Below are 26,072 nucleotides of genomic sequence, written 5' to 3'. Positions count from 1 at the left end.
CTTTGAAGGTAAGTTACCTTCTCGGCCAAGACACCTACTGACCTGAGGGGCCCACATGTGGATGTCCACTCAGTTCCTCAGATAAGCACCTGACTGTGTTTTGCCTTTCATGCTGAGGCATCCACAGTCCATTACAACACCAATGCACACTGCATAGAGCCATTAGACATCAGGTACTAATATCCCTAATATCTGTCTCTTTCTTCTTATACCTGACGGGGCTTGCCATAAGTAAAGCTATCAGAGAGCAGAATTACATTCTGAAAGTGTGGTGACTTTTTCACATGAAACTAAACCAGCGTGGCCAATTCAAGACACAATTTTGTCTGTCTCATGCTATATTATTTAAGTCACTGAGACCACTGCTCTCACACCACTTCTTAGTCCTCGATTCTGAGCTCAAGTGTCTAATGCATGCCCTTCTACACAGGCGGAGCAGCACACACAACTCAGTCCCTATGTAGACTTTATTCAGACCTCAATTTTGTAAGGTACTTTAGTATGTGCATGCTGAATGTGAGTGGCTCCATTAGAGCTGTAGGAGTGTATCCTCTGTCGATGTAAAGCACTATAGTTCCCTGGATTCTAAAGGAGATACGGCAATTTATACTGGCTGAATATTTGCTCTAGAGAGAATATTTATACATTTCAAGTTAGTCATCTGTTTAAGTACCCTGCTGAGAACTCTGTTTGTAAGGATTACTGGTACTGGAAAGCTGTAAATGTCTGCTCAAATTTGACCCCAATTTTAGCTTCCATAGAGACGCAACCAAAAGTAATATCAGTGTGGTTGCCATGGGAATATGGTATTGTATAAAAATAAATACAAGACTTTCACTTCAAACACTGAAACTTTGTGCTACTGCCTCAGACTTAGAAAACAAAATCTTGTAGAAACAAATACAAAAGTGACTAACCTGTTTTTCATTACCTGACTATGAGAAGTGCTGAAGGTGAACAAACAGCATAGAGAAGATTAAATTATATTTCCTAATATGATTGGGGTGAGAAAAAAAAAAAAAGAGAGAGAAAAACTAAACATTAAGACTATATACGCTGAATGAGAAATTACATGGGTATGGCTTTGGTTTCTCTGATTGATTACATCCCCACTTAGCCATTAACTTGCTAGAAATCTCAGTTCTGTGTCTATTTGGAAGGTGTCCTTCATAAGAAATGCATCCAAGCCATGGTCTAAAGTGATGATGCTCAGGGTGTTTCTGAGATTATTTCGTTTATAACCCTTCAATAAAGCAACATTTCTGCACAACCTTTCACAGTCAGTTGGGGAAGGACAGCATGCTTTGATAAAGTTCCAGACCCAGAATGACAAATCGGTCTACTCAGCTTTTTCCTTAAGAGCTCTGTTTAAGTTCAAAATTGTTCATTAGGCCTTGGCAACTAAAAGTAAGGTTTGTTTCCTTCCCAGCTTCTCTTCATTTCATCCCAGTGAGAACAAGCTGCCCATACTGCTGTCCCCATCTGCCTGCATTGCTGCATCTACCTGCCCGTGCTGCTGAACATCACGGTCTGCACTGCATCCCCTGCTGCCATCGCCGAGGCAGCCTGGCAACATGCTTGCTTGTGCTCTGCTGCCCACAGATCTGCCATGCGCAGCTGTGCCCAGATACATCACAGCATTGATACCGTCCCCCTTTCTTGGCTGCGTCCTGTGGCAGACGTGGTAAAATCTATCCACTGAGCAACAACCTGCTTGCCCCTGAATAGCCCTGCTTTCCTACAGATAGCACGGACGCTCTGTTAGCTGCAGAGCTAGGTGCCCTGTGCTGGCCACAGATCCCTTTCTGCCACATAACACCTACGCAAAGTCATCTCCCGCAGCAACTTCAGAGTGTCTCAAACCACAAGCAATGCCTCCTCAGGGTTATATCTAATTCATTGTAAAGAAATAACCACCACTGAATACATTTAGAGCAAAATATTTAATACTTTCTCTCCTCATCTGGCCTTTTGCCTAAGTGCCACCGTGGTACTGTGCTGACCTCCAAACCCATGGCCGATGCTATTAATCATCAGCTGAATCAGACAGGGGTTACTTCTGCTCAAGAAAAGAGAAAAGTTCAAACAGTTTCTTGTGGGCTTTGTTGTGTGGTTTTTTCTTTTCTTTTTTTTTTTTTTTTTGGTTGGTTGGTTGTTTTTTTTTCTTCTTTTTTTTTTTTTTTTTGTTTGTTTGTTTTTTGTTTTTGCCTTCATTGAACATGCCTCACAATAAATGAATGACCAACAAGCCCTTTCAGGTCACCCGACCTTCATCTTCTGCAGGAGATAATACCTGCCAGCAGGCTACTCATCAAACACTTTGAATTGCCTGGCTCCCAGGCAGTGGAGTTTTCAGCAGCTCTCTCAGGAGAGCTAGAAATATTCCCAGTGCTGGGAATATTTCCTGATAGATTTGCCTTTGGTCTGTTATTCTAGTTGAGGGTCACAGCAAACAATCTTTCTCCTTGCTATTTATCCCGCTCTGATTCTTACAGAGTGAACCCCAGCCATGAACCCCAGCCATGGTTATTTAATCAACTCTGACAGCTGTGTTCAGTATCACCTCTTTTTACCTTGAAAGGGGAAAAAGAAATCCCTTCCCAGCTCACAATATTTCATACACTTCTGAAGAACAGCAAGATTATAATACTTTTACTCATGCCAAGGAAGACCTTGCTTTATGAATAGTCTCACTGCACATATAAAATAAAATCATTGACCTGCACATTAAAATCGGAAAAATGAATCAACACTTGGATGTCCTACAAGCACCTGGGTTGCTGTCATTAGTACTGCCAGCCTACCTTTAGCTCACTGTCAGAGCGCAGAGCTGCGGCTATGTCTGCTCGGTTTGCTCCAAATTTCAAGCTTGTGTGCTCTCTCTCATGCGTGCTCTCGCTCCTTCTTTGCCCCTCTGCTTTTTAAAGACACTGCAGTGCTGTTTATCTCACTTATCCCTGTCCCTCCGAGCTCCCAGTACCACCCTGCTGCTAACCACAGGTTACTTCAACTAAACACAATACAGAACTCTCAAATCCAGGTGGCACCTGGCAATTTGTGAGGCTTAACCACAAAATTCATAAAAACAAGGTCTTCTCGTGTGAGGCTCCTGGGCTCTGAGATAAGTATGCAGAGCCTCTCTGAGGAGCACCTGCACTGTTTGTTAACACAAAGTTTTGCATTCGGCTTTCTTCTTTCTAGCTTCAGAGCTAGATTCTTCTCTGTCAGCTATCAGAGAGGAGCCCCTGATGTCTGGTCACACTGCTGTCACACACCACAGCTCTCACTGAAGGCCAGCTGCCTGCTTTCTAGGTCAGCCAAGCTTCTGGGGGTTGCGTAGACAGACAACAGTGTCCTTTCTGCTGTCCTTCCTGCTGATCCAAGTATCTCACCTTCAGGGATATTACCCAGCTTGTGACATCTTGAAAAGCCCAGACAGGAGAACAAATCACCAATGTGAAAACCAGTTGTATATTCGGAGTGACTTGTGTGACATACTACACCAGGCGTAGGCCTCAAGTGTCCACAAAGAGTGGGCAGTAGAGCTGAACGCTCATGCTTGGTTTCCACAGAGCTACTGTCTGAGCAACTGTCTCCGTGTGAGAAAACCAATTCTGCCACACAACAACACCCCGAAAGATTTCGGGCTCCACGCATAACATTGTGCAACAGATTTTAATGATCCACCAAGCCCTTCCAACTCACACTCCGGAAGTAGGAGCTTGCAACAGCAACACTTGCTACAGGTAAAAAAGGTGGGAGGAGTCCTGCCCTATTATCGCCTTTGATCTTGTAGAACATCAGTTGCTCCTGGTTGTAAGATGGTTGTAAGACTTATGACAATTCTTAGAGGAGTGTAGTTAGACCCGAGTCAGTCACTTGTACTGTGCCACATGAGAGGCCAACACCTCCAGTAGCCAAGTGCAATGATTCATGCCGAAACAAGTGATGTAAGGGCAAAGAAAACAAAGTTTGGGGCCAAACCCTGATAACCTTGCTCAGATTCTGACTCACACAAGGTCCCAAGGTGGCAGTAGGAACAACTGAATGTGTCAGGGCAAGGTGGAACAGAAATCCCAGAGGTTGCTCCCAGGCCAAGGCAGGATAGGACAAGGATGTCCTGACTGAGGTGTTTCTTGACCATGCAGAAGATCATGCTGCTCGGTCCTGAGCCCAGCAATTCTGCTCCCCCTGTTTTGCCAGGACTTCTTAACAACCTGCTTGTTTTCACTACCACTCCCTGGCATTTGGAGAGACCTTTTCAAAAAGATATCAGGTCAGGCTGCGGCGCCAGATATCAATCAACATCACTCGCTGCAGACACATGCTGGTTTCCTCCCTTATCTTGAAACAGCAGATGCTGCTCACTGACAATATGCATTGTTAGCGTTGAGGGATATGGGGCTCTTTGAGAAGTAGTTTAGCAAATCTGTCCCTCTGGGGTGCTTATTCAAAACTTCACCTTGGTAGCTGGCTACTGGCCCCACTCCCTGCAAGCCCGAGGTCTGGCACGAACAGCCCCAGATCATCAAATCAGCCAGGTGAGCACACGTGAGCGTAGTCAAGCACTTTACTTCCAGTGTACCCAGGAAATCGTCTTGAAAAAATATTGTCTTGTAGGGATACTGCAGGCAAACAAGGCTTTAATTGATCTCAAATTGCTACAGCTTTAGGTGTGTTTTATGTCTGTATGAGCATAATTGCTCAACAGCTCAAATGCACAGATCCAGTGCTGGAAAATGTTTTCCCTGTGCAACTGGCACCACCGCGTGGAGAACAGGATTTCTGCACTGCTTCGTGTTGCAATATGGGCATTGATACGTGACTGTGGGCCTAAGCTTGCCATAAAACATACAGATTGGGCAACTGCACTGAAAAAAGGCACTTCATTTACATTTGGAATAGGAACTCCAGATCCGTTCCTCAGATTCCTTCCCAACCCAAATAAACCGAGCATCAGTGCTCTGGCTGCCTAACAGATTACTAAAAACTGTAGATTTGGGCCACAGAAAACTGTCCATCTACAGGTATCTGTTTTACAAAGCTATGGAATGATAAATTTCTTAATTTTACAGATAATGAAAGTAATATAATAATTTGTCCATTCAGCAGTGAAAAAAGATGGCTCTGAAATTCAGCCAGTTGCCCAGCAAAGGGTCCATAAATGTTGTGATATTACATTCAAAATAACTCTTTGTTTCTTGTCACACTTTGGAGTCCCATTTGAGGACACTGGTTGTGCAATTTCTGCCCCTCTCCTCTAACTGTTCGCTCCCTTGTGGGTCCTGACAGATGTCCTCAGTAATCCTGAGGACATAAGCAGTGCCCAGAGGAGTGTCTTAGGGGCTGCCGTAAGCCTTTTCTAAGCGGCAGCAGCCTGCCCGCTCGGCATTTGGGGCAGGCGGGCAGTGTTGGCGACGCCAGGAGCCCATAGCTCTGTCAGGGACCCCTCACATCACCGCAGAGCCGTGCCCACAGTGCCTGCTTCCCAGACACGAGGAACAGGAGCACCTCTAGGGTTGGAATCCGTGCTAGCCTGGGGTGCTGGCCCATGAAAGCCACCGCGGCAAGCATCGAAATTCCCCCTCGCGTGGACGGAGCCGCAGCCCGCCCGCTTTTTCACTTCCCCGGAGCCTCCCTCCGGGGCCCCGCTCCGGCAGGCGGCGCTGCCGCGGGGCCGGGCCCTCTGTGGGGCCGTGCGGCCGCCGCCCCGCTGCCTGCCGAGGAGAAGGCGGAAGCGGCGCCGGCGGGGAGCGGCCGGCGGTGAGAGGGGGACGGGGAACGGGGACGGGGGACGGGGACGGGGACGGGGAACGGGGCTGGGGGCGCGGCGCTGCCCGGGCGGAGGGAGCGGGGCTCGGGGCGCGGGGCCGGCGGGGAGCTGGCGGCGGCCGGGGCGCGGCCTGAGCGGCGCCCACACGGAGCGGGGCTCGGGCCGGGCTCCATGCGGGGACGGGAGCTCCCCCGCAGCGCTTTGCTGCTGAGGAGCCGCTGGGACGAGCTCGGCATGGGAAGGGGAAGGGGGAGAGGGAGAGGCCGAGGCATGGACAGGGCTGGGGTGTGCAGCGCTGCAGCCTTGCAGCCCTGCTCTCTGCTTAAATGAGCTCTTACTGTGCTTAAAAAGGACATACGCACAGCAGCTGCTTGCTGCCAGAACTTCAGAGTGAAAAAATGGCCGAAAAAACACGCTTTTTCTTCACCTGTTGAACTTGCTAGCACATCAAGAAGCATAGCTTCTGTATCTCAGGAGCACACATTAGCTATGCGAATATAAAAAGGTTTTAGATCCGGAGTGTTAAAGCTAGGGATACAAGCTCCTGAGTATAAAGCACATCAAAAAGAAAATAAAAGTAAACGTAAGGCAGAGTGAAAAGGGGAAACGCTTGAGCTGTTTCAGGATGTGTGCCTAGCTCGCTGTTTACTTTCCCAGTGCCTCAAATAATTTTACTAATCCCGCATACGGGCTGACTGCTGGTCGAGGTAGATGATAATTAAATCCACTCTGGAGCCCGTGCCTTGCAGAAATGACATTTGCTCGTAGCTCTACTTTTCCCTACCTCTTTTTGAAGTACTTTCTGTCCTAATGTTTACCTTGTCTGCATTCTGACAGCATCTTAACTTCTCAGCAGATCTGTGGAGGAATACAGAGAGGCACGACACATGTCACAATGTGCAGCGGGATGGCAGAGGCCAAAGAGAGCAGAGAGTCTCTGCCAAAGTAAAGAGTTTGAACAGTACTGTTTTCCTCACTAATAATGCTTGCCTTGTTTTTGCTAATCTGGACAATTCTCTGAAATATCTCTAGAATTTAGTCAGCTGAAGAAGGGCTTGGGGTTTTGTTTTGCTTTTTAATTAGGGAAAGACCCATGGAATATTTTGGTGTTAAGCACAGCGTATGGCACTTCCAGTGCCCAATAAAATTAAATTTGTTTTGACATAGTTAAGTAGGATAAAATGCATTCGTAACTTGGAGTATGCCTCCCTCTAGTCTCCTAATGTCAGTGATACACGTGACTAAGGTCTGACAGCATTCTCTCCAAGCTAAGAGAAACCACTTACAAAGGTTCAGAAAGCCCCCAAAGGTCACTCCGTGCCAGTGACTGGAGCAGTGACAGTGCCTGATGAACTTCCCCTGTTGTTGGTAGGCTGTATGCACCTCAAACAGAAGCTTTTATTTAGTGTTTAGTTTCACATGGAGGAATAGTAAGCATATGGGTTCTCCAAGGGACCTGAAAGCCTTACTAGGTATGGATATTAGAGGGGGGGAAAAAAAGGTTGATAACAAAATGCTTGTAACGTGCTTGCAGGTTTTTACAAGAAACAGGAGCTGCTTTTCACAGTTATGAGTCCTGCCTGAATCTGCTGCTGCTTTTTCTTGTCCAGCTATTTGGTTGCTTTGAAATGAAAGTGCTTTATAGGTATTAATTCAAATGAACTTTCATCATTTTATGTTTTTGCCAGGATGGGGCCATGGTGATGATAATTGTAAACCTGATAATACGAGTGCTGCCGAGCGCAGTGCTTATCACTTGTCAGGAGACCATTGATTGATACGCCTGAGAATCAGCATTGCAAGTATTGCTTCATAAGCAAATCACCCAAAGTCACTCCACTGGTCTGTCAGTCTCACGAATCTGCATTCTGAACTGTTCTTAATGAGGCAGCAGGAGGAAAAGCAGAGTGTTGCCTGCAGGCATTGCCCTCTGCTGGCTATGTGTCGGCCAGGCTGAGAGCAGTTTGGTTAGGTTTATGGACTTCGAGTACGGAAAGGGATGTGGAATAGTTCTCTGTATTGATTTCCTTCTTTATGTGGCTACTCAGTATGAATTTTCTAGCAAAAATCATGTAGAAATTAATTCTATTCAATATTTACAGATGAATATTTAAATTTTTCTGCTTCATGACAGCTGCTACGCTCCCTGTACAGTGTTCCTTCACGTTTGTCAAATGCGCAAAGATACGATTTCCTGTTTCAGTGTAAATAGGGTACAATGCCTAGTCTTATCCCCTCCCTGTTACTCAAATTGTTGTGTAATTGTCCAGGCAATTGGAAGATATCTTCTGTGCCACTAATGGCTTTTGATTTAGAAAAGTTTATAAATTCATCCTGTGGCTCTTAGGTGGAGCTTGAACATCTCTAAAAATCCGAGCTAAATTCCATTTTACTTTGGGGCTTCACGAGTCAGACTGCAGAGCTTTATTGGACACGGTAATTTAAAGTGTAGAAGGTTTTTAATTTAATTGTGAATCGTAAGGTACATTATGCGCGCAGGAGCTCGCTGTTCTGGCCTGACCGTGCTGTCACAGATTAACCTTATCATTTTGTAATGCAGCAGTGTAAATAGCAACACAGCGCAGGGTACCTACTGAAGAAAGGTTTCTCTATGGTTTAGTCTTAAATTTGGGAAAGAGGGCTTGGGACTCCTGTGTCTGCTCTGGTTTGGGGACATGCAGGTTTGATCTTTAGAGATGGATCATTCCAGGTTTCTGCAGTATAAATCATGATCAAACATTCTGACCATTACCTGTTAGCCTGGAAAGCACCTTCTTTTCTGTGGCCAAACGATGTAAAGCTGTTGCGTTGGAGAGACAAACAAAAACAAAAACTGGCCTTTGGTGGCCCACGGACTTTGGGTACCCCATATGTGCAAGCCAAAACCACTGCCCGACTGCTCAGCGAGTGTGGTGGGGCTTCCTAGCTCTAGGGAGCGGCGCTTCAGGTGCGTTATCAAACATTGTGTTCAGGTTTCCTCTGCCAGAGAAGCTTCATCCTAGCAAGAGTTAGAATTGCCACACAGTGCTCCCTTTTAATTTCAGTTGCTCCTCGAAGTGAGGGCTGCTAGGTTGGTGTTGTCCAAACAGAAGTCACAGAACACGCTACCGGAGTGTGTTTATTGTGTTACACTGCCCATGTCAAAAAGCTGGATGAATTCTAAAGGCTCTGGTGTGGGCAGGGTGTTCACATTAATATGTACATGTAGTTACACCTGTGTTTGACTCAAGATTCAGCACAGAGGAAAAAGGATAACTACTGTTGATGGTACAAGAAGCTGGTGTGGTTTCGGGGGGATGTTTTGGTAGGTTTTACTTCACTGGTAATCTATTTCATAATTAAAACGAAAGCAATATGATGTAAATTTTGGGATGTACACTGGGTTCTAAAGGCCATCCTTCTCTAACCTGAAATTTTTTTTAAATTCCCCAGGGAAGAAACTTGCATAACTGCCACAGTAGGCATACAAATTGTCTTCTACATCTTGGTCAGGGGAAAGACCTGCCATCAGCATTAACATTTTATTCTTCTCTAATTGGTTTTGCCCTCACACTGCTTTGTTCAAGAAGATTGAGTCTATCTTCTGCTCCTGGAGGGCAAAATGGAACAGAAAATTCCCATTACAGCATTTACAACTTGTGAAGGAATTGCTTTAAACTGTGATGAAGCAATTGGGCTTTGGTTACTAGTCTGAGTAGCAGCAGTGTGTGTGGATTTTGATTTGGAAACCTGTGCCTTGTCCCATGCCTATAAATGCATATGGAGGAAGAAGTGTCCTTGGAGATAAAATGAAGTGGAGCTGAGTAGCAGGAGGAATCCTATTACACACCTTATGTAAAACATGAACAAAATTCAAGATCTGGCTCTTAATCACTTTTTTTTTTTAATTTTCACCTTTGTACAGATAGGGAAATTCTGCCATAAAGAGATAATGATACTTGCACCTCTTTTTTGCGAGCCCTTTGGTCATAATGCGGACAAAAAGCTCCATGTGGGAGTGGAGAGAATCACTGAATAGGGGGATTTCTGTGCAAGACTGGGATGTTGACTGGTTGCACTGACTCATTCGTTAAAATGACTCTGGTACAGGATTTTTGTTTCCATAGACTGAATCTACATCTGCTCTGTCTGTAGAAACAGTTTAAATGGGCAAAGAGGACAGCACTGAAATCTACAAAGCGTTCAAATATCAAGAGTCAGGTCCTGTTTTCTTCCTTACAAGGACAGTATTTCAAATTGTAGGTTTTATTTCTAGAGACAGCCCAAGGGAAGAGCAGCTCGCTTTGCAATGAATATGACAGCTGAATTTAAGTAAAAAGCTGTGATATTTTCCTCCTTGCGACTTCCTGAATTCCTTTGTGACACGGCTAAAGGGATGCGTGTTCCTCTTCCCTTTCGTAGCCTCACTAAATATACCCTTGTGGTATAGAAGAATGCGAGGTCTTCAGACCCAGCCTGGCCTGTGGGCTTCAGTGCAGCACTGCTCCGTGCAATATCCTGCATACCCACATTCACCCTCTGTTGGCCCAACTTAGTCCCTGTGATTTTTTTCATGAATTGTGGCCTCTGGACTAATTATCCTCTGCAGCAGCTCTTAAATAAAAGAGACCTGTTGGTGACAGCCCAAAAAAACTTTCTTTCACGGGGCATCTTTCTAAGCACTGATTCTTCTCTTTCTGTTCTGAGTACTTGTGTTCAGTTCCATGGGATTAAACTCGTAATTCTGGGACTGTGCCTCAAGCAACTGCTGGAAAGTTGTTTGGTGGTTTGGTTTGTATTTGCTGTAGACAGGAGCCTTGACTGTAAAGCTTGTTGAGGTAGATGACATAGAGGTATAATAAATACGTGGGGACAGAGAGCTGGAGAAGAAGTAAGCTTCATCCCTTGGGTGCAGTTCCAGACGGCCGTGCGATGGAATGATTTCTGCGTGCAGCAGGCATTGCTGCCTGGTGCTGTACAACTCCAGGCTGTCAGACGGTGCTTTGGAAATGGCAGGAACGCTACTTTTCAGGTACTTCAGACCCTACTCATTCTGCATCCTCACCGCCTCGATGCAGATCAATGGTCCCCACAGCCCAGCTCTCAACTAATCCTTAGGTTTCTACCTCCAATAGGCTATATAAGGTGCAATGAGTGCAGTAGGTGAACATCTCCAAAGACCTTTGTCTGCACTGCCATTAGTGGGCACCTGGCTTTGTGTGCCTGGCCCTGCAGCCCACAGCCTGCTCACACTGCCTTGCACCTCCAAATAATTTAATTGACAACTTGGTGTTGTCAATTAAAGACAATTAACCACAATAGGGTTCTAGGGAAATGTTTGTAACAATTAAACAACTGAGATAGAGGAAAGTTTCTTGGAGTTTCGCAATTGGTATTTGTTGTTTAAACCTTTCTTTAAAGTTCTTTCGTTCAGTGTAGAAATACTAACAGGCTTTTTAAAATTTTTGCATTTTTTAATTAACAGCATTTTTTAATTTCATACCCATGAATTCAACCAGCTTTTTGAGCTTTATTGTAAAAACAGGCCTTACTCTGCCATTCACTCCGCTTCAGGGAAGTGTGATTTTTATCTTCCCTTCTTGCAGTCACGTCACTTGTCCTTCCTCCCAGCTACACCAGAGGAGAGCAAGGAACCTGTTGAGTACTGCTAGTTTGTAGATAACTTTTTGAGCCGCAGAAGTATTAGCCTTATCTCATGTGCAGCTTCCTACTTGATTTGAAGTCCTGTTGATGGTTTTAAAATGTTACTAACAGTGCTGCGTATCTGAATTTCTTTTGCAGCATGTCACCTGCTAGGTTTGGGTACCCAGGCTTACATTTTATTTGCGGATATGCACCTCGACTGATTGGGAACCTATACTGCACATCTCTGTATACAGAAAATACAATGTTTGGTCATTGCAAGGAAAACACGGAGTTGAGCTACTGCTATTGCATAAAACTTGTATTTTTCCAGCACTTTTCAATGAAACCAGGAATGGTTTAGAAGTAAATAAGGCTGAAGGGGTAGAGGCATTTTTAGTAAGCGCAGCAAGGAGAGAGAATATTCCTCCGTTTACAGAAATTGGGTAGATGAAAGAGATTACAGAAAGGTGTTTGTGTTTTTGACCCAGGCTGACAGGATGCGGTGCTCTTTCCTTATATCACAAGATAAGTAAAAAAGATATACAGCAGAGAAACTGGGACAATTCAAAACTGGTGATTGTGAGCAGAACCGCGTGTGCAGCGCTGTTCCAGTGCTTGTGGCCAGAAATAAGCTCTGTTCGTGGTCTTGGAGTATTTTAAATTAACACACCTTTCTGTCATCTTGCAGAGCGTTTCCGTGTGGTCCTTGATCAGCTACTATGAGCTTGCTACAGAGCAATAACAGTTGTGGAGCCCGAGACCTGGAAAGTGGCTGCTGTGCAGCCATGGCCAGCGCCTGCAGCGTAGGAGCGAAAGAAGACAGCGTGAGCGTCAGCAGCGGGACTGGAAACCCTCCGAGTTCGTTTACAGAGGAAACACAAGGATACGACGTGGAGTTTGATCCGCCCTTGGAAAGTAAATATGAGTGTCCGATCTGTCTGATGGCCCTTCGGGAAGCAGTGCAGACGCCGTGTGGGCACCGTTTCTGCAAAGGCTGCATTGTCAAATCAATAAGGTAAGGGAAAACTTGGGGAAAGTGTTTTTAAGAAGAAATTCACTTGATTCAGTAAATGTTAAAAATTATAATAACTTGGTAGCCAAATCCTCCACATAAATCCCATCTTCAGCCCGGGATTAAAATACCTGTCCTTCCCCTCTGATTGTTTCTGTTGATAACTACAGGCAACTGCCAACAATTTCATTTCTTGGCACAGATGGGCAATTCATGCTTTCAGTTCGCCACTTGCAGTCTGCTGCTTTGTTGGTATGGAGATTGTAAGGAGGGAACAGTCTGGGACAAAGAGTTGAGAGAGGAAACTGGTGTATGGGGAGGGTAGGAATGAGATGTGAAGGCAAGATTAGCTGAACTCAGAAAACTGAACGGTTGAAAGAGGACACAAAATCAGAACGCATGCAGACCTGCACAGCGTACTTCCCTCAGACCTGCAGTACAGTTGTCACTGTCCCACCCATGGCAGTGAGTACTGGAACACATTGATAGAAAGCTAGATAGTATGCTGGTTTTTCTTCTCGGCATTAGCCAGATTGTTTTCTTGTAAATCGCTCCCTTAGCTCAAATGTCAGAGTAGTTTGGTAGGAATCTGTTTAACGCTGTGTGACCCATCTGTGGAGTTGGTTAATTTCCCACCTTACTTTGCACACCTTTGTGTATAAGAGCATTAAACCATCTTCAGCATTACCTCAAAATTTTTTTTTTTTTTTCCCCACAGGCACTTATTTTTAGCATGCAAAATGAGCAGTGCTTTCTTGGTTGGTTTTCCATACCAATTATTCATAGTTCTGTTCCATTTCTTTTTATCCATAGTTCATCATTTGTAGCTCACCAGATAGATGGTATGCCAGCAGCGGTATTCTCTGAATACAAGAGGGTTTGTGGGTTTTGTGGGCGTCTCTGTAGTTTCTGCACTGTGGTGTCTGATGCTTGTGTATTTCTTCATGACATCCCTTTTACATCAAGGAGGCAAGTGTCGGAGCTCAGTGCAAGAGGTTGAACTTAATTTTGCATTCCCTGCTTATTACTGTTATTCCCTACTTGCAAAAGTTCAAGTTATTTTCCTCTAGAGAGCACAAAACTTTGTGTCTGCAGCACAGTTCTTTTTAACATTTAGTTTCATCAGCGTTTCTGAGAACAGGATGCAAGTTCGTTATCCAGAAAATGCAGAATACCAAAATCGTTCATCCATGAAAAGCGACTCTCCAGTGTATTCTGCTGAGGAAGCTAAGAGAGACTCTGCTCTCTAGTAATCATGCCATGAGATCACCCCAATCCCACAGTGTCTTGCCTCATTCACTACATCCCTTAAAAAAATAAAGGGTAAGTCAGATCTTACCCAACTGCATCGTTCAGTGGCAGTCACCTCAGCCAAAAGCATGGAAGAAAGCAAAAATGAAAGTAAACTTGTCGGCTTTGAGTGTGTGTATCCAACTTCCCAGGCACAAGCACTTGGCTTCACTTTCTGGCCTTCACTTTGCAGATTCCAACCTAAATTATTTCAATAGATTATTGTACGTAAATTCATGTGTCCTTGTAAGTATCAAATTAGACTTTTGTACTTACCCAAACTGTTACATTTTGGAATTCCTTACTCTCTCTGAGCTTGCTATGCTTTTTTGGCAATAGTGGTTTTTATACTCTTTTTTAATTTGGGAATATCGGGAAGAAAGAAGAGGTAAGAAATCTTTAAACCTTCTCATGGGAGGATGATGCCTGCAAATCCTGAAGGTAAATTAGTCAGTACTGAAGTACTGTGAGCATTAGCAATTTCTATTCACTAGGCATTTCAAAGACAGTCATACTCCTATGCTAACTAAACTTAAAATGACCAAAAGTGGATGTCTTGCATCTAGTCTCTTAGATCCTGCATGGTGATCTCGTTTTATTACACTTCTGCTGAAGAGCTGCACAGTTGTGGTCGTTGGTCAGAATTTTCCGTGGTACTTAGTGAGGAACTGCAGCAAGCTTGTGCTCGCAACATAACATCTCAGAGCAGGTAGAGAAACTTCCTTCTTAAACCTCAGGCATAGGAAATGGTTTCTCTTCTCTTCTCTGTTTAATTAAGAGACTATTTGCTCTGCTCACACTTTTCGGTCTCTAAACAGTTCTCATAACCAGAAGTTTTTCCTTCCTGTATACTTTCCGCTTTTTACTTAACCTCCAGAGGTAAACTTACAATTCAAGTGAATACAGAGCACAGATGGCAAGCTTTTTTGATCTTGGAGACGATAGATCATCACTGTGATATTTCAAATGTTTCAGTAGTAGTAAATATTTTCCCTCATTCCCCACTGGAATCTGTCTTTGGAGTGCAGTGAGAGCTTGTAAAAGCAGAGCAGAACTTGGATTGCCAGGGCCCTTCTGAAGGGCTGAATCGCACGCTTAATTGGGATACGTGGACTGAGCTATTGATTTGGGCTATCGCTGCAGTCTCCACAGTACAGTATTGATTTGGAGTACATAGTGTCTACAGTACAGTATTGATGGATGTCATTGAGAAGTTTCTACAGAACTAAAATGAGAATTGAAAGTGATTTTTACATTGTCTACGTGCTATTTTTTTCATTAAGTGATTGTCACACCCTTTATGTGGTCAGGAAAAAAGTGCTTCTGCTTCCTTACTAATTTTCTCACTGTCTAGTCTGATTGAACACGGACTGAGGACTTTAAGTGATACAGGATGGACACATAGCTGTTGAGTAATTGCTTCTTGCGACTCAGGCAGCAGTTGTAGTTGTCCATGCTGAAGATGCTGTGCCTGCAGCTAGAAAGATTTGTATGTAAAAAAGGGACATGATGGGTTTCAATCACAGTAAGTGTTTGCTTCCCAGCAAGTCCTGTTATCATTTGAAGTAAGGCAGCCTGAAGTGCTTTAAAGTGCTATGAGTCACGGGAGTGAAGAAGCTTATCTCCTATAGTAACTACAAATAGTAGTTTACAAACATTGCTGTCTACAAAGTAGTTGATCAGAAAATTTGGAAGAACGAAGTTCAGATGCAATAGCTAATTAAACTTCACTCATCTTTCTTCTCCTGTGTTAGGTCGAAGCTAACTCCGGGCATATAGTAGGGCTGACCAAACAGCAGAACCTCTTTTATCTGATAAGCAGAATTGTGAGCTGACAAGGGGCAGCAAGGAAAGCTTCGGGTGTAGCAGTTCAACATGGCTCCAATTAAAAGTATATGCCAACTATTTTGCTTCTAGGCTAAACTGCTCAGTTGTTAAAATCATGGAGCAGTCTTTTTCTTTAAACTAAATTTTCCTGGCTTTACTTTTCATACCTATGTTTAAAATCGAAATGATAGGAATATTCCTTGTACTTCATGGTAGATGATTACAGTTTCACAGTTACCATTGTGGGTGGCACAACTCAACGTGATAAATAATTCCAGCACAGGAAAACCTCCACTGTAAAGTGCCTTAGAACAGAGGTGCATGAACTCAGTTCTGTGACAGGAAATATCTAGCACTTCTTTGTCTGTGGATGGATCTAAGCAGCCTTTTAAACACAATTCCAATACTTGTTTAATATCTGTTTAATATCCTGCAATGTATCTTTGCTCTTTCCTTTTTATAATCTCTAGAAAATTGCCATTCATTCTTATTTTACCCCTAGACCGCTGGTGATTTGAGCTGGAGATCTAGTATCATTAATTATAAGGACTATATTGCTGGCTGTCATTATAGGTGGTTATCTTTCATGTGTAGAAGTAAAGCTACTGTCTTAGCAGCAGGTGTGCCAAACTACCATTATGCTGCATCAAGCAGGGTGTTTGTAACAAAGTTATACCTGTTAAAAAGTGGCTGCCTGTGGATTGTGTGTGAGCTGCAGGAACATTTCCGAGTTGTGACAAAGATCAGCACGCTGCTCAGGGAGCTATGACACAAAATGGCACGCGAGGTTATTTTCTTTTTTCCATTTGTTTAGAAGTATGACTATCAGACTTGTGGCAAGCTAACTCTTGCGAGCAAAACCTCGGAAAGGAAGTTCATTGTCTCCTTCTAAAGTCTAAACATTAACCCCGCTTCCTCTAGCAGCATTGCTAATGAAGGAGGTGCTGACCAATTATTTCCTTTTCCAACAAAGCACAAATTCCCTCCTGTCCTCCACAGCCCACTACGTTCTACTTCCTCTCCCGCTTGCAAGCAACGACAATGATCTGACACTTGATCTTTGCACCACAAGTGCTTTCTCACATTTTTCCACCCCATGTATTTTTCCATATCACTGATATTTCCAAGTGAGGAGAAAATAGAATCATAGAATATCCCAAGTGAGGAAGGAGGGAGAGAATGTCTAAGAACCTTTAAATAAGTGTTTTGAAATAGTATTGAAATAATACTTTTGTGTTTGAGCTATGTAAAGTACTTACAGAAACGAGACCATAAATTCTTAGGTTCCCAACATCCTCCTCAAGTTTATGTGCAGTGTATCTATCGTGCCATTTGGTCAATTAAAAGCTACTGAGCTAGAACAGCTCTACGATCCCAATAGCTCTACCCCAAGTGAAATTGTGTACTGTCAATTTTTCTGATTTACATTTCTGATTTACATAACTTCTGGTAATTGTCACATAAATGCCATTGTTTTCAAGGACTAATTTAATGTGTTATTAATTTGCCCACTTCTTGCTAGTGTAAAAATATTTTAAAGTAAAGGCAAAAGAAACTCAATTGCTTTTTCCTTTTTTTTTTCTGGCATTGTAGAGATGCAGGTCACAAATGTCCAGTAGACAATGAAATTCTGCTTGAAAATCAACTTTTTCCTGACAACTTTGCTAAACGGGAAATCCTTTCATTAACGGTTAAGTGTCCCAACAAGGGCTGCTGCATGAAGATGGAGCTGAGGCATTTAGAGGTGAGAATTAGTTCAGAAAATATAGAACCTTGTTTTCATGAACATGTAAAAAATTCAAAATATCTTAATATAGATGAGCATACCTGATACCTCTTCATGCTGATTCAGTGTGTTGTTCATTCAACCCTATAGCTGCATGTTTGTTTGTTTGTTTTAATGAGTGTTTAGTTGCAATTAGGTGATTCTCAAGTGAACATGGTAGCGCGTGAAAATTGTACTAATGCAGCTAGCTCTTTAGGATCATTCACATCTATCTTTTGATCAGCTTTATCTGTACTTCGCACAAATTCTCTAAGGTCAGTTTAATAGTCCATGAAAGCAGCTAGATTTATGAGTTGAAGTAATTGTTCTGGAAAATAACATACCAATTATTAGGAAAAAAACATAAAGCTGAATTTTACTGGAGAGTGCTCTTAATATGTGAACGTGTTCACTCTGAATATGGGAAGTCCTGATCTTACTAACGCAACGCTGCCAGTAAAGTCAGGATAAGCATCTGAGGGTTTTCTTGGAGGGAAAGAAGGAAAGATTGCTGTTTGTTTCTCTTGTACTGTGCTTTATCTGAAAAACGGGTGAGCAGTTTGTACCTATTTATAGTATGAGATCCTTCTTTTGCCCACGTTCAGGACCACCAGTCGCATTGTGATTTCTCCACCGTGGAATGCCCGCAGTGCCAAGGAGCCTTTCAGAAGAACCATCTGAAAGAGCACATGACACAGGAGTGTCTGCGGCGTCAAGTCTGTTGCCCCAACTGTGCCACATCTATGGCTTATGAAGATAAAGAGGTACTTAGTCTTCCAGCCTCCACTTGCATAGGTTTGCTTTTAAATGTGACATCAATTTAAAAAAAAATGGTCTAGAAGAGCTCTTTTAGTTGCACAAGTGAGAAGCTACAAACTCCAGGGCACTAGCCTAGGACAGGCAAAAGCTGGGCAGAGGCTGTGCTTAGATACACCATTCGTGGAAACCCTGTGGTGCAAAAAGACTTGTGTAACAACCATTGATTTTTGGCTGTACCACCAGAGAGGGGTAGCATCTACTGGCAAAGTAACATACAAAGCAACATCAGACATTTACAGCTTTTATTCCTGGCAGAAAGGATGTCAGGAGGTGCATCTTCTGGGGAATATGTGCTAAAACACAAGACAAGGTCTAGGTCACTTCTAGTATTTTATCCTTCCTATACTTTTTTTAAACTTTGTTTTAGTTTTGCACCAAAGTGCAAAATTTGAAATGTAAATAAAAACAAAGCATCTCATTAGAAATGATCAGCATTCTTTTAAATGACATAACATTATTAAGTCTTTTTCCTCTCTTTTTCTCTGTTTGGTAACAGCTTCATGACCAAACCTGTCCCCTTGCCAATGTATTTTGTGAATATTGCAACACAATGCTCATCAGACAGCAGGTAAGAGACCAGCTTTCTATGCTTAATCTGTGTCAGATGTTTTGTATTTACATTGCTGCTTTAATCTCAAATTAAATTTGAAGAAACTGGTTAATAAATCTCTCCTTGCCTCTCTTTGAAAAAGTTTCATCCACTGCAGGTGGAATATTAATTTAAACACTGCATCTGCTTGCAGTTGCAGTCTGGTAAGCCACCGTAGGATTTCTAGGTGCAAATCACATTGTTTGGGAATGCTGCTTCCTGACAGTTGCCATGCTGCGTGTTCTGATCTTGAATGGAGGTTAAAGAATACCAAATAGCAGCTTGTGATTATGGCTGATGTTAGAAGACAAAGCTTTAATTTGGGCAAAGAGGGAGAATATTTCTAACTGGAAAGCCACTATTAGAAAGTAGCTGTAAACAATTCACTACTGAACTGTAGATGCTGGGTAGAATTCTGCATGTCCATTACTATCGTAATAATCATTGCTGTTTCTTCTATTCAATAACAACTGAATACAAAAAGGTTCATTGATAGGATAATAATAAATGTTACTTAATTTGCAGCCTCTCTGTTTGAGTGGAATGGCAACTATGTTAATGACTCAGATTAAAATAAAGAATGAGCTTGAAAAATCAGGGAAGTACTCTGAAAAACCGGAGTGAGTTCAGTAATGACAATGGCAAAAATGTGTCATTAGATCAAATAATGAGTCGTGAAACTGTGAAATAGAGAATGCTAAAATAGGTATTGATTTAGAATTAATGGATGACCTGTGTTAAGCTTGTGCTATACTGCATCATGATATTTAAACAAGACATTTTGGGTTACATAAGCTGATATTTTGCCTGAGAAACACAGAATTATCTTTTGCTCTGATTAGGGCAGGTAGGGTATCAGTTGCAGCTGTCCAGCTTTTGGGGTGTGAATGAATAGGGAGGATTCAGAGCAGTGAGATAATTGGGTCTGGAAGACATGGACCATAAGAAAAACTGAAATAAATGTGGACTTTCTGAAGAAGAAGATAATGAAAAGTGCCACAGTTGTTTATAAGTATATGCAAATAGTGCTGCAGAAGGGAAAGAAATGGACTGTGATCTAGTCTGAGTATAGGTTAGAAACAAAAGACTTACATTCATGTGAGGAAAAACCTGAATGTTTTCCGATGCATAAGGTAAAAACTATAAGGCAATGAAGTGTTAAAGTACATGCAAGGAGGATACAGAACTTGTATCATTACCTAACATTTTTGTTCAAGGCTTCCATATTTCTTTGAGAACTGATACAGGAATAAACGGATCTGGCTTCAGGTACATAATCAGAGTCCATCCAGCCCTATTCTTTTAGGATGTTATAAGAGAATACTCTTAATGGGAAAATTAATTGCAAATCTGGTTTGTTTTAGATGCCTAACCATTACGATAATGATTGTCCTACTGCCCCAGTACCATGTTTTTATAGTGCCTTTGGGTGTCCTGAAAAGGTAAGCCCTTTATCATAATCATGAGTTGCGGACATTCTGCATGTTTCTTTTTTTAATGTCTTTTTCTGTTCTCATCTCATCTACCTGTCCAAATCTTCAATGATTTGTGGAGTGTCTTTTTTTGTTCTGAAGTATTTTAATTATAAAGCAATATGTGCTGATGCAGTGCCTTTCAGAAGTCCTTCTCAAATTTAGAAAAGTGAATTATTTGCTTGATGGACATACTTTTATTAATCCATGAGTGTATTCTCAGCTTTCATACCAATAAAGTAGCTTCTTCTAACATTTCTTGCAAAGTTGTGACCAAATACAATTATGGCTTTTAGAGTTTGGTAAAGAAAAAATGAGAATGTTCTAAATTTGATTAAGTACAAAAAGTATTTAATCTAGATATACACAGCTTTAGTTGTGCAATAACTCTAAAAATTTATCTTTTCATCTTTCCCCACTGGTTTTCATATATCATTATCTGGTACCGTGGAACCATTTCAACAAATCAATGAAGGAAATACAGTGCTGACTTAGCACACAGAAAAATACCTGTTTATCACTAACACTTTTACACCATGTCAATTTTGAGTTGAACAGTATTTGCCCACTGGCCTCTGAACATATTTTTTCATTTGACATAAGTGATCTTAAATTTGAAGCCCTCCATTGGTAGTGCTCCTTCGTCACATCACCTTTCTTTGATTTACATTCCAGTTTTTCTCACGTAACAGAAGCAGCTTGTTTGATTTTCTTCAGAGCCACATTTAGGATGTGATTAGAGATGATGTGTGATATATTTTTAATGCTACGTCTCTTAAATTCTAGATGCAGAGGAATGAACTGGCACGACATATGCAGGAGTTCACTCAGGTTCACATGAGAATGATGGCTCAGAGTTTTCAAAATATCAGTGTTACTGCTACAAATCCTGTACCCTTTATCAATGGACTGCCATTTGAGCCTGCCCTCTTCTCCCACGTGTCACATGCCCCATATAATTGTAACCCAGAAGTTGAAAACTTCAAAGAAACTATTCAGCAGTTGGAAGGTCGCCTGGTGAGACAAGATCACCAGATCAGAGAACTCATTGCTAAAATGGAGACGCAGAACGTCCACATGGCAGAACTCAAACGCACTATTCGGAATTTGGAGGGAAAAATCACTGAAATGGAGGCACAGCAATGCAATGGTATTTATATATGGAAGATTGAAAACTTCAGTGGACTTCAGAAAGCACAGAAAGAAGAGAGACCTGTTGTGATGCACAGTCCTGGCTTCTATACTGGAAAACCTGGCTACAAGCTGTGTTTGCGCTTGCATATCCAGTTACCAAATGCTCAGCGCTGTGCTAATTTTATCTCTCTGTTTGTCCACACTATGCAAGGAGAATACGACAGCCATCTGCCTTGGCCTTTCCAAGGCACTATACGACTTTCTATTTTGGATCAATCAGAAGGCCCTGAACGGCAGAATCATGAAGAAGTAATGGAAGCCAAGCCGGAGTTGCTGGCCTTCCAGAGACCAACAATTCACCGCAATCCTAAAGGGTTTGGTTACGTGACTTTCATGCACCTGCAGAACTTGGAGCAAAGAACCTTCGTAAAAGATGACACCCTTCTGGTGCGCTGTGAAGTTCTAACGCGGCTAGATTTGAACAGCCTTCGCAGAGAAGGATTTCAAGCTCGCAGTACTGATGGTGCTGTGTAACCTGTAAGTCTTAACCAGAGGAACGGAGCCACTGGTCAGGCTCTTCCACCACAGATTACACGCATGCTTCGTTGTCCAATAGGCTGAATGTGTAAAAAAAAAAAAAAAGATCATAGCTGCAACATAGTTGATCTTCACCTGAATTGAACTCTGTTGTTGCTACACTTTCTTTTTTCCTATGAGGTGATGTGTTCAAATACTACTTATTGTTCTCTATTAAAGTAATAAGCGACTTCTGTAGCAAGCTAACTAAATGAAGTGTGGTTAATCAAAACTTAACTGCCTACAAGAAAATCCTACTGAAGTACCTAGACATTTGTATTTGGCCAAGTGTACGTCATATCAGAAAAGACCGGTAAATCTCTGAGCCACAGTGCCTTGGAATAGATACTGTAGCAGGGAAAGTGCCTAATTAATAAAGATGAGGGTTAGATTGTTCTGTTGTTTTTTTTTTTATTATTATTTACATAGAGCATGGGGAAGCTTTGTTTTGGAGTTCAGACTGTTTCTCTATTGGCTTACCTAGAATTTTGAGTTGGCTACGCTTCTCTTGAAAGTCAGGTTATGGCTTTGCTGACATCACCTGCAGTGAGACGCTTTGACCCTTCTCTGCTGAGAAGTCCCAACTTGCTGAAGATAGCTTCAGGAAGTTGCATGTTGATAAAAAGTTGATAACAGAATTGCTGAAAGGTGTGTGGTAGCGTTGTGAAGAAGGTTAAATGACTGAGAGTCGAGCTCACTGAAGAAATGTCTGAAAGTGCCCCCCTAATTCTCTATTTTGACCAATCTTTTTTATAAATGTGTGAGCCAAGCCCAGAATGTGGATCACTGTCAGCAGAGAGGTACAAGTGTGGCATTAGATTGAGATATCTTTGTGCTGATAGGGTCTCCTGCTAGCAGTGGATGTTTTTCAGGCTGTGGGTGGATATATGAGCAAAGGTGTATAGTAACTAAATGGCGTCTTGCAGAATTTAACTGTCATTGAGACCTGAATTTATGCCAAGTTTAACTTTTGATCTGCATCTGTTTGAGTGATGCCGTGATGTTCTGGGTGATGTATGTCATCATTTCCTCTTAACTCTCAGTGGACAGCCGGCCATATCAACGTCCAGCTGTTGTGGCCATTTCCTGTCCTTTAGACAATAGGAACTGGGCCACCCTCAGCACTTCAGAAAGGAAGAAAAGTCTATTAATTAGTTTGAGGAAAACTGCGATCCCATTTGCTCTCTGGAAAAAGAAAAAAAAAAAATCTGGCTTCCTTAGCATCTCTTTAACCAAACACTAAATTCAGTATTTCAGGGATTCATGAGCTTCCTCGTGCTGCACGTATTAGTTTCCCATAGTGCTTGTTTGTACGCCGTACAAATGTTAGTTTTGACCAATCAAAGCTGAGTAGGTAAGCTCACTGGTGCTAGTAATTTACCATGGTGCTGATAAGGTTCTGCATCTTCTCCTTTCAAAAGGGGGAAGAAGAAAATTTTGTTCACCCTATAACTTAAGTACACAGTCTGATACAAAAGAAAGAACTAAGCCATACATAAAAGTCCAGTGAAACAATACTGTAGGATAATGATGTGGGGTAATTCTCTGCCTACCAGCATGAGCATAACATTTCCAGGACCCAACTTTACCGATTGTTGATCATATCCAGCTGAACAAAATTTAATTTTCAGGTAGAGCCTACTGATTGAAGAGGGATTGTGTTCAGCCGAGCACTGTCACTACTGAACGTCCTGGCTCATGGAAAGCGTGACAGTCAGGATTGACTTGGTGCGTTCTGCGAGTTCAGAGGACAGGTGAACATGTATTACTCGAAAACAGGAAAGGATCTGTGATTTAAAACTTTTAAACCTCTTAAGTAGTTTTAATACTGAATAGCCTCATCCTGTTAGCTGAATTGTTTTGGAGTGTCTCCAATTAGAGCAGCGTTAGTAGTTAAACCATTCTTAATGAAGATCTTTTCATACATCTAACAGTGCCCAGACGCGCTGCATACAGGTGACAGTTCCTAATACTGTATGTTAGTTCTCCGGTCATTTTCAGGCTGTTTGGTATCCATCTTTTTTCCAAGGTGCTCAGAGATGGCCATTATCCTTTTTTTTTTTTTTTTGTGTGTGTGTTAGGGGAGAAAAGCAGAAGAAGGGCTTGCAATTTGAGAGCTTCTTCCTGGCACAGTTCCCTTCTCAGCCCTAGTGTTGTTAACAAAACCGACCTCAGTCTGTGTGCTGTTTATAACCAAGACCCACTAAGTGCATTAATACTTCCTGTACTTTTGAAGCTTTGTATTATGAACCTTCAAGTACAACACGCTGAATTTTTGCTTTGAGCCTTATCTGCTACATCTGATACAGTTCTGCCTTGGGAAGAAACTCAGCTTGGTGGCAGGTTCAGGAGTTGAAATGATTCAGGTTAGTATTGTACAATAGCACAACCCAATAGTGAATAGAAAGCTAGTGCATGTATAATTCTGTATTGACCACAGTAATATGAATGCTTTAGTCACTGCTGCTATTCTACTGGTTTTGTATTTTAATATCACCAAGTAGAACTCTGAGTGATGCCAAATTACTGTAATGCCAGAGTTTTACATGAGAAACTTTGAGAGCTAACTTGCTAAATATGAATTTACTTTAAATATTTCTGTCACATAAATGTCAATGAAGTGTTTATTCTTATATTTGTTCCAGTTTCCTCATTCTTTGCCCATCTTCCAAACTGCTGTTCACTTCAACTGCAGTTCCCAGGGCTTTCTCTTCCAAGTAAGAATCTCACCTTCAGCTAATGGAAGAACTTATGAGTCCGGATTGGTACCATCTCAGTGTATGGTCTTCACAACTATAATCCTTAATACAAACTTTTCTAAGCAATTCAGTTTCTGTGTGAAAATAGGTTTGTGTGAAACAGCATCTTGTCCCCTTCTTTTTTCTGAGAAATCATTATACCATGGTGGATGGAGGTATAATTAGAACTCCTTAAGTGGAAGCAGAATGGTATGCAGCCTTGATAGTTGTTTCTAAAACAAACATGAAGAAATACAAGGATTTTATCAGTTTCCTGTATAATTTCTTCAGGAATGGTGTTCTCTAGGTCTGTCACTCATGATGCTTTGCAGCATTGTTAGATCTCAAGATGTTTTAGTAAGTGGCTTAGCTTCTTTTATCTTCCAAATTTCTGTTGTCTTGAATGTGTTAAAAGTCAGATGATACTCTTAGTATATGTATTTGCACAGCTGCTATGGCACATATTTTCCAATTATAATATATTGCAAATGTGTTTTCTTTTTGCCTTTGAATGTCTTCCCCTGCAGGGCAGGGAAAATTATTTTACTAAAAATGTTGGTATGTAATGTATATGTGGGAGCTCAGATAATGTGAGATATACAGACTTGTTTTTTAACTGGTCTCATGATACGCCTGGTCATGTTTGCTGTCAAGGGAGTAAGACTTGCTAATGAAATAAAATCAGGGTGGCCTTTCTCTTCTTATTTAGAGACACTTTCTTATCAACTATATGATGATGGATGGAAAAGATTATTCTGGGGTCAGTGTTAAAGGTTTGCATTTGAACAGAATGAAAGTACTCCTGTTCCCTTCGAAGTATCAATAGATTAATATATTTTGTAATTAATGCACAGCTATATTTCTGACAGGATTTTAAAAAAATAAAGTAATTAAACTGTGCAGTGTATCTTGCATCTTTATTCAGGTGGAGGGCTGCTTAGACAGATGAACTGATAAAGGATTTGCGTGGTAGTCTCTGTCTTGTGCATTTCAGAGTTGGCTGGTTTATAACTGAGGGCGATCGTGTATCATAGAGCGGTCAAACACTAAAACTGAAAAGAGTGTGTTTCAAGATAAAAAGATTTCTGTAATTTATAAAGGGTAGTGATAGCTTTAGTCACTACTAGAAGATACAGCTAGTGCAAGTCATTACTAGAAGATAGAGATCGTGTAATTGATAATAAACTGTTTGTGTGATCATCCTGTAATTTAAGATGCAGCTCTGAAAAGTAATTAACATTATCACCTGCGTGGCCACATCCTGCATGCTTGTTACATTAGTAGCAAAGACAATGATTTGAAGCTTTGGTGCAAGTCAAAGGGAGTTTCTCTGTCAGTAAGAGAAATAAATGCTTGTTTTGTGGCAATCTGCTAATTTATTTCACCTGCAGCATTCTTCTGGACTTTTTAACAGCAGCTGCAGGTAGGAGAAACTTGATCTCTGACTCCATG

At 41.9% G+C, this 26,072-nt stretch overlaps 1 protein-coding gene across 4 annotated transcripts; it reads left to right on the top strand.

Annotated features, from left to right (window-relative positions):
* Nucleotides 1-5,638: 5,638 nt before the first annotated feature.
* TRAF6 (TNF receptor associated factor 6) lies at nucleotides 5,639-26,044 on the top strand. 4 transcript variants are annotated; one of them, XR_014317564.1, is made up of 8 exons: nucleotides 5,639-5,763; nucleotides 12,087-12,413; nucleotides 17,121-17,271; nucleotides 17,898-18,056; nucleotides 18,608-18,679; nucleotides 20,065-20,142; nucleotides 20,959-24,248; nucleotides 24,528-26,044. XR_014317564.1 is itself a non-coding variant. In XM_082761034.1 (7 exons), exons 2-7 carry the CDS (start codon nucleotides 12,118-12,120, stop codon nucleotides 21,838-21,840), a joined length of 1,638 nt encoding a protein of 545 aa, XP_082617160.1. In that variant the 5' UTR covers nucleotides 5,639-5,763; nucleotides 12,087-12,117; the 3' UTR covers nucleotides 21,841-26,044. The 4 variants fall into 4 exon arrangements, 3 of the variants coding, with proteins under 3 accessions (XP_082617160.1, XP_082617162.1, XP_082617161.1); XM_082761034.1 differs by having other exon boundaries at nucleotides 20,959-26,044; XM_082761036.1 differs by lacking the exon at nucleotides 5,639-5,763 and adding an exon at nucleotides 7,489-7,575 and having other exon boundaries at nucleotides 20,959-26,044.
* The last annotated feature ends 28 nt before the right edge of the window (nucleotides 26,045-26,072 follow it).

The sequence above is a fragment of the Aythya marila genome, assembly GCF_965140915.1.
Source record: "Aythya marila genome assembly, chromosome: 5".
Lineage (NCBI taxonomy): Eukaryota > Metazoa > Chordata > Aves > Anseriformes > Anatidae > Aythya > Aythya marila.
Note: the sequence above shows the minus strand (reverse complement) of the source record. Positions and strands in the feature narration are given on the sequence as shown.